The sequence below is a fragment of the Equus przewalskii genome, chromosome 22 (assembly GCF_037783145.1).
Source record: "Equus przewalskii isolate Varuska chromosome 22, EquPr2, whole genome shotgun sequence".
NCBI classification, from domain to species: Eukaryota; Metazoa; Chordata; class Mammalia; order Perissodactyla; family Equidae; genus Equus; species Equus przewalskii.
In genome coordinates this window covers 24,515,260-24,532,984 of record NC_091852.1, presented here as the reverse complement: position 1 = coordinate 24,532,984, position 17,725 = coordinate 24,515,260, and the positions used below count along the sequence as shown (strand labels likewise).

Below are 17,725 nucleotides of genomic sequence, written 5' to 3'. Positions count from 1 at the left end.
TCGCCGAGGGGACGCGGCTTGCACGGGCCTGGCAGGGCCGGGCACGGGGGAGGGGGCGCCCGGGCGGCCGGGGGGCGGGGGCGGGGGCGCGGGCGGGGGCGGGCGCGGGCGGGGCGGCCCCGGTGACCGTCGCCTCACTTCCGGGAGCGCCCGGGCGCCGCGGCAGCCGTCTGTTCGCAGCGCTGCCGACCGGCCGGCTCCGGGTGGGGGAGCGGGGGAGCGCGCAGCCAGGCCCGAGGCCCTCTGCCCGCGCGGTCCGGGCCTCTCCCTGCGGCCATGGGGGCGTCCGCGCGCCTACTGCGCGCAGTGATCATGGGGGCGCCGGGCTCGGGCAAGGGCACCGTGTCGTCGCGCATCACCCAACACTTCGAGCTGAAGCACCTCTCGAGCGGGGACCTGCTCCGAGACAACATGCTTCGGGGCACAGGTGGGAGCACGCGGAGGGGTGGCCGGGCGCTGTATCCCGGGGCAGGAATGCGGGCGGAGAGGCCGGGGCGGCGGATGCCGGTCCCCGGATGCGGGTCCCGGGAGTCGGGCGCAGCATCTGTCTTCGCCGCCCGGGGAGAGACCCCGGGTTACTGAGCTACTGTTCCCCGAAACCTCTGGCCTGGTGGACAGCTTCAGGCGGGTTATTGGGGGAAATAACTAGGAAGTTAGGACAAGTTGGAAGTTCAAAGATTAAAGGACACCACTTGGCTCTTGAGAGGCATGTCCGGCCCCAGTCGCAGGTGCCCCTGAGGGTCCATCGCGCTCCGGCTTATTCTCCACGTGCCCTTGAGCCTGGAGAACTGTGTGCTCGCTCGCTCTTTACTTTTTTTTTTTTTTTAAACTCTATTGGATTTTCTGGTTCTGACCTTTCCCCCATATCTGAAGGTCGAATATTATTTACCCTCGTTGCAGGCACAAAGTTGGCTTAGCTCTTTGATATCCCCAGAGGTTTCTTAGACCCGAAAGCTATTCTGGGGCGTGGTCATTTGGAAGATTGTTTTCTTTTGCCAAATAAATTCTTATAACTCAGCACAAAATCCAGTCAACAAACTGTACACTTTACAATGGGTGGATTTTATGTTATGTAGATTATATCTTAAGAAAGCTGTTTTCAAAAAGTCAACAAGGCGAGTTTCATTTTCTCAAAAGTGTTGACCTTTGTTTTACAAAACAACTCATTTTGAAACTCCTTTTAAGAAATTAGAGAAGTAATTCCTGCACAAGGTAAAAAAAGATTGGAAACAGAACGGAAGTACATAAAATGAAAAGTAAAAAAGCCTTACATTCTTCAGAGGGTAACAGTGCCATGTGTTTCCGTTTAGAAATATGTATTTATGCACAAGCACATATATGTATATCCCTTATATTAAGCAATATGCAATCATAATATGTATGTATTCTGCATCAATGTGTTCTCACTTTATATCTGGGATATCTTTCCACATGATAACATAGAAATCCATTTCACTTTTTTAATGTTTGTATAGGCATCTATCTGCTGAATCTACTATGATTTTTTTTTTAGCCGATCCCCAATTGGTGGACATAGAGGTTATTTCTACATGGGATTGTTTTGTTTGTTTGTTTCAAAATACTTGACATTTAATGAATAAAAGAATCACCCCAGTGTTTTCAGTTTGTTTCTTGGAGTTCTGTTCAGCACCTAGTCTGGTGAATTACTACTTTTATTTTTCTCTTCTAACATTGATCTTTAAAAAAGTCATATAACTATTTTGTAGTTAATTAAACTTCTTCAAAAGGTTAATTGTTTGGCTCACTTGCTGAGTGTTCTTTGCAACATATTGAAGTAGTTAAGTAATGAAAACAGTCTCCAGGACTGTTTTTACCCAGCACCCAGCTGGGGTAAGGTTATCCAAAGTGGAAGGGAGTGAAGAATCCTAAAGGGATTCTCTGAAAAATAACTGAGCAGTGAGGCACAACTGTGTGGTTATAGAACACCTTGAGTGAAGAGTTAAGGATACGTTAATTTTGGGAAACAGAACATTTTTAAAAATTAAATTTAAAGACAAGTGAAGTTTTTTTTAAATTAAGGAATGGAACTCTTTGTTTATGCTTAACATCTCGTGACATGCCTGCTGCCCTGTTTCTGGCTCCACAAAATGAAAAGAGCCTAGAGGGAGGGAGGGAGGAGGGGATTGCTGGGAAAGAAGTTCAGCTTGCCTCAGGCCTTGCTCATTCTGGAGTTTTGTGGGCAATTCTTTAGCAAGGAAAACAGAAAACGGAGTTTAGGGAGGTGTCTTGAGATTGTTATTACAGATGTTCTGTATCTCAGGACTATGTATATATTCTCAATAAGTATTTGTGAACGGATTGGATATTTCCCACAGGAGCAGAGCCAAAACAGGGGTGTAATCTTTTGTTTAAAAAATACGGCTTGGGGCCGGCCCTGTGGCCGAGTGGTTAAGTTCGAGTGCTCCGCATCGGAGGCCCAGGGTTTGGCTGGTTGGGATCCTAGACGCAGACATGGTACCACTCATCAAACCATATTGAGGCGGCATCCCACATGCTACAACTAGAAGGACCCACAACTAAGAATATACAACTATGTACCGGGAGCCTTTGGGAAGAGAAAGGAAAAATAAAAAATCTTAAAAAAATACTGCTTAATATTTTTTGATACTAAAAGTGAACTATGTTTATTAAAAAGGAAGAAAACATGTCATGAGAATATAAAAAAAGGAATTAAAATCCTGTATACTTCCACTACACAGAGACAATTATAATTGACCCTTTAGTGCTTTCTCTTATATCCTTTTTTTCTCTGTATGTATTTGCAAAATTCTTATATTCTAAATGATGGCTTAGATACCTTTTTTCCCTCATATAGTGTAAGCAGTTTTAAAATGATATTTAATTTCATCAATTGCACAATTATTAATTTAAATGTCTTCCTATTAATTGAACATTTATGTTAACCATTTTTTGCTATAATCAATACCATTATGACTATCCTTATACATGAACATTTGGCAGCATCTCTGCTTATTTCCTTCAAATAAACTCCCTCGTGTAGAATTTCTATAAATAGTGATACCATCAAATAGTGCTGTAGAAGGATGGTGCCAGTTTACTGTCCAACCACCATTTCATGAGTGTGCCATGTTTTATAACCCATGGCTGTATTTTATAGCTAAAGTTTAAAATCATCTCAGCAGATATGATAAGGACACTGGAAACACAAAGCTACCTGTTGACAGTTGCAAACCTGGATTCCTTGAAGACCATCACTGGACCCTGGAGGCAGGAAACTTGAGTCTGACCCTTAGCCATTAGTCCACCCCTTTCATTTAAAGATGAGGAAACTAGGAGAGAAGGCTGAAAACCCAGGTGTCCTTGTGTGCCAATTAAATTTGCCTTTTATTATACAGTATTTCCCAAGTTGAAGTTCATGAGATAATTTTAGGTAGAGAATTTTTTTAATCTATTTTAAAGTGTATTTAAAAAACACTAACTAGCATACCAAACCTTTAATTTCATAAACATTATAGTTTATTTAGAAAGCTGAGTCGCTTTAAAGAAAAGTATATAGTAAATAATAGTTCAGCTATGGCAGAAACTGTAAGGTTTCCATATGATTGCCCAAAGTTTGAGAAACTACCCTGCAGCTCAGTGCTTCTTGAACACATAACCCTGAACTACATGCCTAACCCTTTTGATCTCATTTGTTCTCTATGAGTTTGGGGGATTGAACTCAGTAGATAATCTTCAAAGCCTCAGTCAGCTCCCAAGATTCTGTCTATCCAACAAAACTTTAATTATGTACACCCGTGCAGCATAAATAGGGCTAACTAGAATGATATTGACAGTAGAGCAGCTTATTTTTGTAATGGTAAAAAATTCAATTTGTAATAGGCAAGACATTTACATGATTTGGAATTCCAAACAATATAAAAGGACAGTTAGTGAAAAGATCCTTCCAGAGATATTTCATGTATACACAACCAAATGTTTACCTCTTCTTCCCTCTGTTTCTTTTTTTTCTTTTTTACATAAGTGGTAGCAAACTGTACATACTGTTCTGTACCTTTAACAATATTACTTTCCATGCGGGTTGCCCATTTTTTTTCCACCAGCTTTATTGAGATGTAATTCACATACCATATAATTTACCCAATTAAGGTTTACAATTCAATGGGTTTTAGTACATTCAAGAGTTGTGCAGCTATCACCACAATCAGTTTTAGAACATTTTTATCACCGCCAAAAGAAACACTATTTCCACTAGCAGTCACTCCCCATTTTTCCTCAGTGCTCCCAGCCCTAGGCAACCACTAATCTTCCTTCTCTATCTATAAATTTGCCTATTCTGGATATTTCATGTAAATGGAATGATCCAATATGTGGTCTTTTGTGTCTGGCTTCTTTTACTTAGCATGATGTTTTCAAGTTCATACACTTTGCAACATGTGTCAGTACTTCATTTCTTTTTAAGGCTGAATAATATAATTTTGTATGGATATACCACATTTTATTTACCCATTCATCACTTGATGGACATTTGGGTTGTTTCTCCTTTTTGGCTATTGTGAATAATGTTGCTGTGAACATTCATGTGTAAGTTTTTGTGTGGACATGTTTTTATTTCTCTTGGGTATATACCTAGGAGTGGAATTGCTCAGTCCTATGGTAACTCAGTTTAACCTCTTGAAAAACTGGCACACTGTTTTCCAAATTGGTTATACCGTATATAATCCTACGAGCAATATATGAGAGTTTCAATTTCTCAACATTCTTGCCAATACTTGTTATTCTCTGTCTTTTTGATTATAGCCATCCTAGTTGAGTGTGAAGTGGTATCTTATTGTGGTTTCTATTTGTATTTCCCAGATATCTAATGGTGTGGAACATCTTTTCATGTGCTTATTAGCCATTTGTATATCTGCTTTTTTATATTCAGATCCTTTGACCATTTTCTAAAAAAATGGGTTGTCTTTTGATTGTTGAGTTGTAAGAATTCTTTGGATATTCTAGATACAAGTTCCTTATCAGATACATGATTTACAAAAATGTTCTCCCATTCAGTGGATTGTGTTTTCACCTTCATTATGTGTTCTTTGAAGCATAAAGGTTTTTAATTTTAATGAAGTCTAGTTTGTCTATTTTTCCCTTTGTTGCTTCGGCTTTGGGTTTCAGATCTAAGAAACCATTGCCTAATGCAAAGTCATGGGGATTTACACCTATGTTTTATTTTAAGAGTTTTGTAGTTTTAGCTCTTACATCTAGGTGTGTGATACATATTGAGTTATTTTTTACATACAGTGTGAGGTAGAGGTCCAACTTTATTCTTTGGTATATGGATATTCAGTTACCCCAGCACCATTTGTTGAAAAGACTATTTTTCCCCCGTTGAATTGTCTCGGCGTCCTTGTCGAGAATCAGTTGACTGTAAATGTGAGGGATTATTTCTGGACTCTCAATTCTGTTCCCTTAATCTATATGTCTATCCTTTTCTTTTAAAATATTTTATTTTTCCTTTTTCTCCCCAAAGCCCCCTGGTACATAGTTGTGTATTTTTAGTTGTGGGTCCTTCTAGTTGTGGCATACGGATGCTGCTTCAGCATGGCCTGATGAGTGGTGCCATGTCCGTGCCCAGGATTCGAACTGGTAAAACCCGGGGCCGCCAAAGTGGAGTGCGCAGACTTAACCACTCAGCCACAGGGCAGGCCCCGTATACATCTATCCTTATGCCAGTACCACAGTGTCTTGATTGCTGTTTTGAAATTCTAAATGTGTGTCCCTCCAACTTTGTTCTTCGTTTTCAAGATTGTTTTGGCTAATCTGGGTCCCTTGCATTTCCATATGGATTCTACCATCAGTTTGTCAATTTCTGCAAAGACACCAGCTGGAATTTTGATAGGGTTACATTGAATCTGTAGATCATTTTCAGGGAGCGTTGCCATTTTAATATTAAATGTTCTAATCCATGAATATGAGATGTCTTCCATTTAGTTAGGTCTTCTTTATTTTTTCAGTAATGTTGTAGTTTACAGATTACCAGTTTTGCACTTTCTAAAGTATATTGCTAAGTTTTTTGTTCTTTTTGATACAATTGTAAATGGAATTGTTTTCTTAATTTTATTTTCAGATTGTTCGTTGTTGATTTTTGTGTATTGATCTTGTACCCTGCAACTTTGCTGAACTCATTTATTAGTTCTGATGGTTTTTAGTGGATTACTTAGAACTTTCTGTATGCAGGATCATGTTATCTGCAAATAGAGATAGTTTTACTTCTTCCTTTCTGGGTGCCTTTTATTTCTTTTCTGGACTAACTCCCCTGGCTACGATCTCTTGCATAATGTTGAACAGAAGTGGCAAGAGCAGATCATTGTTTCTTAAAGCTGTTCTTATAGGATGAAATTAAGGACTTTATCAGTTAATCCCATCATCTCAATCGATTTGTTACCATTAGTTGATGGTTTAGAAGAGGGCGTGGCCTGAAGAGAGAGCTGAGAGGAGTTTTAGGGACTCAGTCCTGGAGAATTGCAAGTTTTTACGTTTTTCCCAAACACTGTTGCCGAGGTTGAGCTCTGCTTCCCCAAGCAGTGGTCAAAAGCCTGACGACAGAGAGGTGCACACATCTACTGAGTTTGTGGGCCTTTCCGATAGGGTGTTTTAATGTTAGCACTCAGAACCCAGGGCCTCTCTCAGATGCAGTTTGTAAAGCCCGGCAGTACACCTGTCCAATGGCAGCCAATTTCCATGCAGTGAATGTGTTAAAATCTTAAAGTTTCATGAATTTGACAATTTAGAATCTGTTCTGAAGTCAGTATGGCAATTCATACTAAGAATTATGAAAATAGTCATATACTTTGAACCTTTAATCTGACTCGTGGGAATTTATCCATCAGAAATAATTGAGAAGACAAAAAAAAGACAGACAAGAGAAAAGGTGTTAAGATATATAAAAGCAGCAGTGGTAGGGAAAAACTAAGACTAATTTAAATAATTTAAGTGTCTAACAGTACTGCTCTGATAGAGTGTATTTTTATATATCAAACATGGATGTATATTGGTAGAATGTTACATAGTTACAAAAAATGACTATATAAAACCACTGAAAAGTATTTACAAAATAATGCTAAGTGAAAAAAGAACACAAAACTATAGATACACAGATTACAGTGGTATTACAATTCTGAATGTATATAAATAAATTTGGTAAGAGATGATGAGAAAATTAAAATACTGTTGCAAAAGGATGACATGTTTTATTAATAAAAATATGATATGATCACAGTGCTAACTGGTCAAAAGTTGAATTGTGACAGCAGCATCTATTTAGAGGTTTAGAAAAATCTCTAGTTACATGATAGAAGGCATTTAAACTGAGGCAATTAAAAATAATGACTATTTCAAATTCTTCTTATTTTGTTTTTTTGAAGATGGCCCTGAGCTAACATCTGTTGCCAATCTTTTTTTTTTTCTCTTCTTCTCCCCAAAGCACCCCCAGTTCACAGTTGTATATTGTAGTTGTAGGTCCTTCTGGTTGTGTTAGGTGGGATGCCGCCTCAGCATGGCCTGATGAGCGGTGCTAGGTCCCTGCCCAGGATCCAAACCAGCGAAACCCTGGGCTGTGGAAGCGGAGCGCACAAACTCAACTCGTCGGCCATGAGGATGGCCCCTCAAATTATTATTTAAAAAGAAAATAATTTCAGTTATTCTTTGTTTTTTTTCTGATAGAAAATACAGAAAAGTGCAAATACATTTCAAAAGTCACTTATAATTCTGTCATACAGAGATGACTACTGTTAACGTATTGGTCTGTAGCTTTCTATTATTTTTTCTGTCTATACATTTAAATTTATTTTTACGTAATGGAGAATCTGAGATAAGCACAGATTATTTTGTAACCTGTGTTTTTATCATAAAAGTTGATGATGCACATTTTCATACGAAGGTACTTATCCAGGTCTTCTTTAGGCGACCAGTTTCCTAGGGGCCCGGAATGGGATAGAACAAACATACTTGCTGATTTGCTTTTTTCCCCTCCCTCTGCTGTAGAAATTGGTGTGTTAGCCAAGACTTTCATTGACCAAGGGAAGCTCATCCCAGATGATGTCATGACTCGGCTGGCCCTTCATGAGCTGAAAAATCTCACCCAACATAGCTGGCTGTTGGATGGTAAGTGAAGTGTTGTGAGCATTTCAGCTGCCCCAAATGATGAGTGCAGGCAGGAGAATGAGCATTTCATGGGTACAGACAGACATCATGGATGGTGGGCTGCCAGTCACCACCCTGAGGCCTTGGGCCAGTCATCCTCTCTGGGCCTGCTTCTTTATCCAAATGGAAAGAGGGAAGTGGACTGCCACATTTTCTAAGCTCACTTCAGATGTGACTTTAGTTCCTTCCCCTTCCTTTGAGAATATTTTATGATGAGGAAGAATCACCACAAAAGAAGGAAGACTGGAGGGTAACTTACAATCAGCTATAAACTTTCCCCAACCAGAAGTGTGACAGAATCCTTGAGGATAAGTTGATTTTTTTTTTTTTAAGATTTTATTTTTTCCTTTTTCTCCCCAAAGCCCCCAGGTACATAGTTGTATATTCTTCGTTGTGGGTCCTTCTAGTTGTTGCATGTGGGATGCTGCGTCAGCGTGGTTTGATGAGCAGTGCCATGTCCGTGCCCAGGATTCGAACCAACGAAACACTGGGCTGCCTGCAGCGGAGCGCGCGAACTTAACCACTCGGCCACCGGGGCCAGCCCCGATTTTTTTTTTTTTAAGATTTTATTTTTCCTTTTTCTCCCAAAGCCCCCTGGTACATAGTTGTGTACTTTTAGTTGTGGTCCTTATAGTTGTGGCATGTGGGATGCCACCTCAGCATGGCTTGGTGAGCAGTGCCATGTCCGTGCCCATGATTCGAACTGGCGAAACCCTGGGCCACCGAAGCCGAGTGCGCGAACTTAACCACTCGGCCACAGGGCCCGCCCCAGATAAGTTGATTTTTAGTTTCTAGAGAGAGAGAAAGAGGTATTTATTGTAAGGAATTGGCTCACATGATTATGGAGGCCAACACGTCCCAAGATCTTCAGGGTGAGTTGACAAACGGGAGATTTGGAGAATTGATGGGTGGTGTAGTTCCAATCTTAAGGCCAATAGGCTCGAGACCCAGGAAGAGCAGATGTTTCAGTTTGAGTCTGAAGACAAAGCCAGTCGGGCAGGAGGAATCCCCCTTTATTTGGCAGGGAGCGGCAGCTCTTTTGTTCTGTCCAGGCCTTCAATGGATTAGATGAGGCCCACCCACATTAGGGAGAACAATCTGCTCTACTCAGTCTACTGATTTAAACGCGAATCTCGTCCAAAAACACCCTCACAGACAAACCCAAAATATTATTTGTCCAAATATTTGGGTACCCCATGGTCTGGTCAAGTTGACACATAAAATTAACTATCACGGTTGCCCTACAGCTGTGATCAGCCTGCCTGGCGTTACTGCTTTTGTTCACATTGCTTAAATTACCTAATTCTCTTCCTTCTTCCCTCGTCCCTCCCTTTCTTCCTTTGTTCCTTTTTTTAATTTGTAAAGGTTTTCCAAGGACACTTCCACAGGCAGAAGCCCTGGATAAAGCGTATCAGATAGACACAGTGATTAATCTGAATGTGCCCTTTGAAGTCATTCAGCACCGCCTCACTGCCCGCTGGATTCATCCAGCCAGCGGCCGAGTCTACAACATGGAATTCAACCCTCCCAAAACACTGGTGAGTAGTTGTGGTGTTGCTCACACAGCCTTCCAGGTAGCAGACTGTTTTGGGTCCTCTTGAGTCCACAGATATAAGTTCTAAGACCTTGGAAATCCTCCACTGGTCCAAAACTCCGGAGGGCATGTTCTTAGATTCCTTGGTGTAGTTGACTGGTCCAGTCCGCTCAGCTTGGTAGTAAAGGTGTCGCCGGGAGCAGCAGGGGTTTGTTACTCCTTCAGAAGCATTTCTTGATTCCCTGCTGTGTGCCAGGGAGTGTGTTGGGAGCTGGGGCAATAGGGATTAGCAACACCTTGGTTTGTTTAGGGCTTGCGGTTGAGATCCCAGGTATGTAGCTGAATCTTTTTGTATATATGTGAAATTATTTTGAGGCTGCTAAGAAAATCTTTAAGGAGAAGGTGACTGATACTGTAGAGATGATCCTAGGGTCTCATGGTGCTGTCATGTGGTGATCTGGGTTTGAATTTGATTCCGTTTATTTAAAAGCACATTTTTATGTTTGGTGCTTAGGAAAAAATGTCTTTAAAAATCATGGAACTGCTGGGGCTGGCCCCGTGGCCGAGTGGTTAAGTTCGCGCGCTCCGCTGCAGGCGGCCCAGTGTTTCGTTGGTTCGAATCCTGGGCGCGGACATGGCACCGCTCATCAAGCCACGCTGAGGCAGCGTCCCACATACCACAACTAGAAGAATCCACAACGAAGAATATACAACTATGTACCGGGGGGTGTTGGGGAGAAAAAGGAAATAATAAAATCTTTAAAAAAAAAAAAAAAAATCATGGAACTGCTTATAAAAATATCTTTCAAAAATGTGATCTTTGATACCAGTCTCTTTTAACTCCTGTTTAGGGTGTTGATGATGTGACTGGAGAGCCTCTCGTTCAGCGGGAGGATGACAAACCAGAGACAGTTGTCAAGAGGCTGAAGGCCTACGAGGCGCAAACAAAGCCGGTCCTGGATTACTACCAGTGAGTCTGTCACTTTGTAGAACTTCTCTTGCCTCGTGAAGCACTAAGTCAGTTTTTGCTTATTCATGCTTTGCAGCCGAAATGCTAAAATACCAGAAGATCCAGTTCAAATTGGTTTAAACAGTAAAGGAAATGTATTAGCTTGTGTAACAGAGGAGTCCAGAAGGTAGGTTGGCCTTCAGTTGCCCTTAGGTTTGATCGGAGTTTTGCCGTTGTCCTCAGCTTTGTGTTGGCTTTGTCCTCAGGCTTCCTGCATATTTGCAGACAGGGGCCAGGAACAGCCGGGGCATCATCTTTCATGAAGGGCTGAAGGGTCACCTTTCCCCCAGTGAACAAAAGCCCTGCGCATCACGCAGATTGGATCAGCTTGAACAGCCTCTGTGGTCAGGGAATGCCTTGTTCTACCTGTTGGAGGCCTGGGTTACCGCCCATTCCTGAACCAGGCACTGGGATGCGGGGATTATGATTGGTCCACACCCGCAGCTCGGAGTGGTTTAGTCTCACCCAAACTCTGCTGTCTGGTGGAGGGAGGGCTGGAATGAATCCTGGGGAGGCAAACTTAATCATGCCCACGGCCTGTGACAGTGGAGGACACTACAGCAAAGAAGACTCTCAAATCGCAAATAATCCTCACATCATTTATTTGGCTAGGTCTTTTAAAGCTTCTATTCTAACATAGTTTTGTCTGCTCTTGAGGGAATTCATGCTCCACAACAGATGTAGGAACTGTGCTGAATTAATTTTTGACTCAGGCTAAGAAATGATCCAGTTTCCTAACTCAGCCTTTCCCTCTCCTTAGAGGACAGATTGCATCCCCTTTCAGTTCATTTATTCACTTACTGAATAATGGTTCAGCCTCAGGACAGTACAGTCTTGTGGTTAGAGCACAGACTCTGGAGCCAAACTGCCTGAGTTCAAATCCTAGTTCACCACTTATTAACTTGGCCTTAACTTCTGTTTTTCCTCTGTAAAATGGAGTGAGAATAGAGGGTTGAAAGATGAATTAATATGTGTAACTCTTAGAATTGTGTCTGACACATAGTAAGCTAATAATTATTAGCTATTATTGTTGTTGTTGTTATAACAGAGTAAGTGTGCAGTGAAATATACGGCAATAGTCTCCAAGCCGTTTTAATAGTTGTCTCTGGAGGGCAAAATTTCAAGGGAGTTGGTGATTCACTTCCCACATAGGTGGTATTATAATTTTGTGATTTATGTAATGAGGCTGGCTCTGCAGATTACCAGCGCTGTGGCCCTTGGCAAGGTATTTAACCTCTGTGCCACAAATTCTTCATGTGTAAAATCAAAGCAGTATTAAATAGTGCCTACTTTATAGGGTTGTTAAAGGAATTAAGTTTGAGAATCCATGTAAAGACTGACAATAGCCCTGGCATTATTAAATCGCTGAGTGTTGGCTGTTTTTGGTTTTTTTTGTTTTATTTTTGTGAGGAAGATTGGCCCTGCACTAACATCTGTTGCCAATACTCCTCTTTTGCTTGAGGAAGATTGTCACTGAGCTAACATCTGTGCCAGTCTTCCTCTGTTTTATGTGGGATGCTGACACAGCATGACTTCACTACTGCTGGTAGGTCTGTGCTGGGATCTGAACCTGCAACTCCTGGGCTGCCGAAGCAGAGTGCAAACTTAAGCACTATGCCACTGGGCCGGCCCCTTGGCTGTTATGATTTACTCTGGTAAATCACAATTTACACTGTGCTAACCTCTTAGTCCACACACAGATAATTAGACCCAGTCCCTGCCAAGCCCCAAGAAACTCTCACCTTCCATATGTTGATGAGGCAGAGAGCTGGGTAAATAATATTTATCATACAACAAGATTATATCAGTCAGGAACCTAATTCACACTAGGTTAAGCAAAAGGGAAATTTATTGGTCATGTAACTAAAAGGTCCAAAGGTAGATGGCTAGGTCCAGGTGTTCAAACAGTGTATTAGGCCTCGGTCAGTCTCTACTCCATTTGCCTATCTTTGCTTCAATCTCAGGTGGGCTCTCCCTGTGCGAGGCCCTCATCATTCCAGCTTACCTCCTACCAGTTCAGCTACCCCAGCAGGAAAGAGAGCCTCTTTGCCAGCAGAAGTCCTGGAGTTGGCACTGATTAGGTCACATGTCCATCCTTGAAGCTGGGAAGTAGGGACAGTCCCACCTGAACCTCATGGAGTTTGGCGAAGAGGTTGTTTCCCGAAAAGTGTTTGTTATTCACTCAAAAGTAACCAGAAGAAGGGAGAACGCATTGTTGCTGGGCTGGTAACACTGCAAGGCTATTAATAGAGGTAATCACTGAATGCTCTGGCAGCACAGTGGCTCTGGGGATTAGTTATGTGGGAACTAATGTGGGAAGGGAAGGTGGGGAACGCTGCAGAGATGAAGCGTATGACCCGGGTCCCTATCTTAGGCGATACCCTAGTTTTTCTAACGCTTCTGGCTTTTGCTGCCTCTTGCCATTAATTGAAACTTGTCCTTCTAAGCTCCCACACATAGAACTAGGACTGGACTTAACCAAAAATTGCAGGTGGTATTTGCAACAACTTTAGAGATAGTTAGCATTGTTCTTTAAAAATACTGACAGGTATATATATATATTTTTTTTAAAGATTTTATTTTTTCCTTTTTCTCCCCAAAGCCCCCCAGTACATAGTTGTGTATTCTTCGTTGTGGGTTCCTCTAGTTGTGGCATGTGGGACGCTGCCTCAGCGTGGTCTGACGAGCAGTGCCATGTCCGCGCCCAGGATTCGAACCGACGAAACACTGGGCCACCTGCAGCGGAGCGCGCGAACCTAACCACTAGGCCACGGGGCCAGCCCGGACAGTTATATTGTTTTTAAAACTCTTGGAGCTGTGCAACATTTATAGAGTAATTAGGTCTGTGTTTAAAAACATGATGCTCTTACTCTTTAGAGGACCAATAGTTGAAGCTGGTTCCATTTTATTACATAGAAATTAAAATGACCAATGTTCGTCCAAGGTATGGCTTTAGGATTGACTAGGTGCCTGTAGTTGTGCCCTCAGTAATTAACCCACTTGTGACATTGGCTTGATTTTACAGTGACTCTTCAAGAGGCTTAGGGTAGCTAAGAAGCTTGTTCTCTTGAAAGCTTTACAAGATGACGGTGAATTTAGAAGCAGGAGGGCTTCTAATATGCAAAGAATACTGTATTAGCATAATGTCTCTGTTTAGCAGATGTTTCTTACCAAGAAAACAGTGGGAATTATTTAAGTTAGTCTTAACTGTGGCAAATTTTATGAGGTATCAGGAAAGGAATGTTTTTGTCCCCGGTGAAACCTCTGAAAGTCTAGTGAACAGGCTGCAGAGGTATGACTGATCCTGTTTTTAGAAAGCAGTAAACCAGAGTTCTTCAGTTGCTCTTACGCAGCCTCTAAGCCACTGTGTATATGAGTGGGTTAGAGGGGGACGGTAAGCAAGAGGAATGCCAGAATCTCTGGAGGGCAGCTGTTTGTTCTGAAAGGTAACCCCAGGATTCTGATCCTCTTCACCATCTCACCCCAAAGAAACTGGAGTAAATAGACTTTGGCTGCTGGTCTGGTGACAAGCCAGACAGATCTGCCTGGGGACAAATGGAGAAACACAAGAGGAAATAATAAAAACTGTACTTTTTAATCCCCCTCACATTTAGAAGGATAGCATAGAAGAAAAAATAAACCTAGGTGAAAAGAAGGAAGCATAATCAAGCATTAAACAGCTGTTCTGCAAATGGGCTGGCAGAAAGCTAAGGGGCGTCCTGGTGTCTGGCAGGCCCTGTGTTTGGAAGCACGCTACCATTTTGGTGATTTGGGCTGTTACTTTACATCTCTTGACACACAGTTCTATCAGTAAAATAAGGGAACTTGAATTTCAGAAAGGATTAAATGAACTGTTATATTAAAGCACTTAGCACATGCTCAATAAACGGTAGGTGCTATTATTTTCTAATTATTTTCTTATAATTCTGTAAGCCAGAGGGCAAAACAAATCTAAAATCTAGGTTTTCCAATGCCCAGTAAAGTGCCTTTCGCTTGATCACACAGACTTAAACTTACTGAGACTCCTACATCCACATTATCATCTTTTAAGAGTCATTTTGAAAAAGCTTTTTGGGAAGACTCAGACCTGTGTTTGTTTTTGTTTCGTCATCTTTAGGAAAAAAGGGGTGTTGGAAACATTCTCTGGAACAGAAACCAACAAGATCTGGCCTCATGTATATGCTTTCCTACAAACAAAAGTTCCACAAGTAAACCAGGAAGCATCAGTTACTCCATGAGGAAAAGTGCCTATAACTAGTAAGATGGGCAGAAGCTCCTTGTCCTAAGACTCATGTATGAATTCTTTGAAAATTGTATTAATTTCATTTCTACTGATTTTATTCTGGAAATTAAGGATGTGCCAAATGAGTCAGATACCAAGATTCATCTTTTGAAATTGTCTAGTCTGTTTTATCTAGTTATCTTCTATGGGTGTGCAATTCAAAAGCATCAGAGATGTCTAAACTTTTGGAAAATCTTTTAGAGCATGATTAAAAGAGTAATGGTAGTAATCTAACGTTTGTTCAGAAGAGTAAGTGGCTGATAGAGTTTTCTGTGTCTTCTGGAAAAGTGAAAAAAAAAATTCCATGTAATTTGGGGAAAATATCTCAGTAGAGGCTTTTGTGTAGACCGATACCAAAGACATCTCTAGCACTGTGGTACACGATTTTGTGAGACACTATGTTTATAAAATTCCAGAAAATACGCAACTGGATTTACACATCAGTTGCAGGATGCAAATTCACTGCTGCCTTTACACTAAGAAACTTACAAGCTAGCCATATATGCTGTATTTATTTTGTTAAACATACCTTCAGTTTACTCAGAATTTTCAATTCACCATAAAAATCTATGAGTTAGTATACAGGAAAATATTTGTTTCCTGTTATTAGTTATTGTTATGACTTGTTTTCTTTTGGAAATACATGTGTACTGAGGGATATGATTTATGTTAGAAACTGACATTATAAGTTCTTGCAAAAGCACCAAAATTGAATTTTCAATGGAAAATATAATTAAAGTCTTATTTTCTCAGATGTTACTCAGGGTAAGAAATGCATGCTCTAGGTTCGACTTGCCAGTTTCTCTTTTTGATCAAAATGTATGATCTGCCTTGATGAGTAACAAATTAAAGTACAAAAAAAAAAGAAGGAAGACCCATAGCACTAGGTAAGCTCAACTGTGTCATTAGGAAATAGAAATAAATCAGGATTGTCTGGGGAAAATTCCTTTGACATAAATAACAATCATAACTAGTGAACAGGTGTAGCAATTAAAAGGGTTTCTATGACAGGTTAAAAAAGACTAGGAGACTGAATTTGCTGAAGGAGTTCTTTATTCCGAATCAAAGTTGACACCTGCTAGCACTCACTGCCATCCCAGCTTAAAGGCAAAGAACTCTGCTGGTGAATGTAATCTGAGCAGCCATTTTAAAATCAAAATGATTTGATTCCTTAGTGGGGCAATAAGGATGTATGTGTATGTACTGTGGCCTGGAAGGAAGAGTGAGGCAGTATGAGAAGTGGGGGAGAAACCTCATTTATCTTCAATGGCATACTTACTCTTAATTTTACTTGGTGCTAAATCAAATGAAACAAGTCCTTATACAAGCTGTCATTAACTGCCTTTGAAAATTTGGCTCATTTTATTTCAGGCACTTAAAATACAATTGCCAGCAAGTGGTTCTTATGTATTTGTGGGGAAAAAACTTATTTTCTTTTCTTTTGATTTTTTAAAAATCACTGTTGATCTCCCAGAGGAGATCACGGCTTTAAAAAAAAAGATTATAGTAAACATTTCATTCTTTACAAAACTTCCTATGTTTTATTGGAATGTTAATATTATGTGCTTTCTAAAAACTTTGTGAGCTACTAAATTTATGAATTATCACTGGGTTAACCACTAAATTTATGAATTATCACTAGGTTATTGGCATACATTAGAATTAATAGAATAAAATTAAATTTTTGAACTGTGGATGTTACTTTGTCCTTGGTACTTCACAGGGCTCACTCCATCCCACCTTCTATTCTACTGCCCGGATGTCTCACTGGCTTCTGAATTAGTGACTGCTTTCTAATAGTTGTCTTGAAACAGTACACAGGCTGGTTTCATTTTACACTGTCCTTTATCTCCTGCTATAGTTGCAATCACACTGGCCCTCTTGACACCCTTAAGAGATTTGGAAATTAAAAAGAGGGGTAGAAGAACATGGCTATGAAGACTCAACACTTCTTTCCTGTGACCATTTTCTCCCCACACCCAAAACACTTAACCCAAAGTTTTGTACTTGCATCCATTACTTTGGGAAACACCTGCACTATTACTTTTTTCTTTATTAAAGCAAACAAAAAAAATTTGTTTCATGCTGAGTTGATGTCACAGACAGCTCTGATGAACAATCTCATTGCTGAGGAGTACATCCTGCTAAAAACCATAAAAATGCTGCAGCGACCATCGTTATGATTTATGTGCCACACGGAAATATGTCTGGAGCTGAATGCCATGGCTAGAAGTTACTAGGCCTTAGTTAAAGGATAATGAGAACAGTACATCAACTCATTACCCTATTTTCTGGAGTGCCATAGTTATTTTGGTACACCTTTCATAAGCATTGTGTGCTGTGGGAAATACAAAGTGGCAGTACCATCCAGAAATTTTATTTCTCAATTACATTTGAAATAGGTTAAATACCAGCTCAAATTTCTAAACCCCATCCCATAGCTACTTCCCCCTCAGCTATTTACAATGGCATTCTAGCAAAATAAAATATTTTGGACACTCATAGATTCTGACAAACTTACCTATGTTAACAACAAATCATGGTCATTACAAACCTCAGATTAAATTGTTGTAATACTTGCAACCAACAGCAAAAATAAATTTCTATTTTAAAACATGTTTATAAGGTGTCTTCTCAGTGACAAAAGAAAATATTCCCAGACACTGGTAAACCGCAGAAATAGCTTTCTTAGCTTTCTAATTCAAGATTTTGACTTCGGAGGATACAGTTT

General features: G+C 40.7%; 1 protein-coding gene across 1 annotated transcript; it reads left to right on the top strand.

Moving 5' to 3' along the window:
• Positions 1-94: 94 nt before the first annotated feature.
• On the top strand, positions 95-15,862 carry AK3 (adenylate kinase 3). Its single transcript, XM_008538286.2, has 5 exons — positions 95-427; positions 8,011-8,130; positions 9,535-9,707; positions 10,555-10,673; positions 14,830-15,862. The coding sequence occupies exons 1-5, from the start codon at positions 277-279 to the stop codon at positions 14,948-14,950; spliced, it is 684 nt and encodes a 227-aa protein (XP_008536508.2). The 5' UTR covers positions 95-276; the 3' UTR covers positions 14,951-15,862.
• Positions 15,863-17,725: the final 1,863 nt, after the last annotated feature.

Excerpts from the sequence above, each read along its gene's own strand:
- AK3 (XM_008538286.2), top strand. The coding sequence starts at position 277 with ATGGGGGCGTCCGCGCGCCTACTGCGCGCAGTGATCATGGGGGCGCCG. Across the intron at positions 8,131-9,534 it reads ACATAGCTGGCTGTTGGATG|GTTTTCCAAGGACACTTCCA; the intron begins GTAAGTGAAGTG and ends TAATTTGTAAAG. Across the intron at positions 9,708-10,554 it reads TCAACCCTCCCAAAACACTG|GGTGTTGATGATGTGACTGG; the intron begins GTGAGTAGTTGT and ends ACTCCTGTTTAG.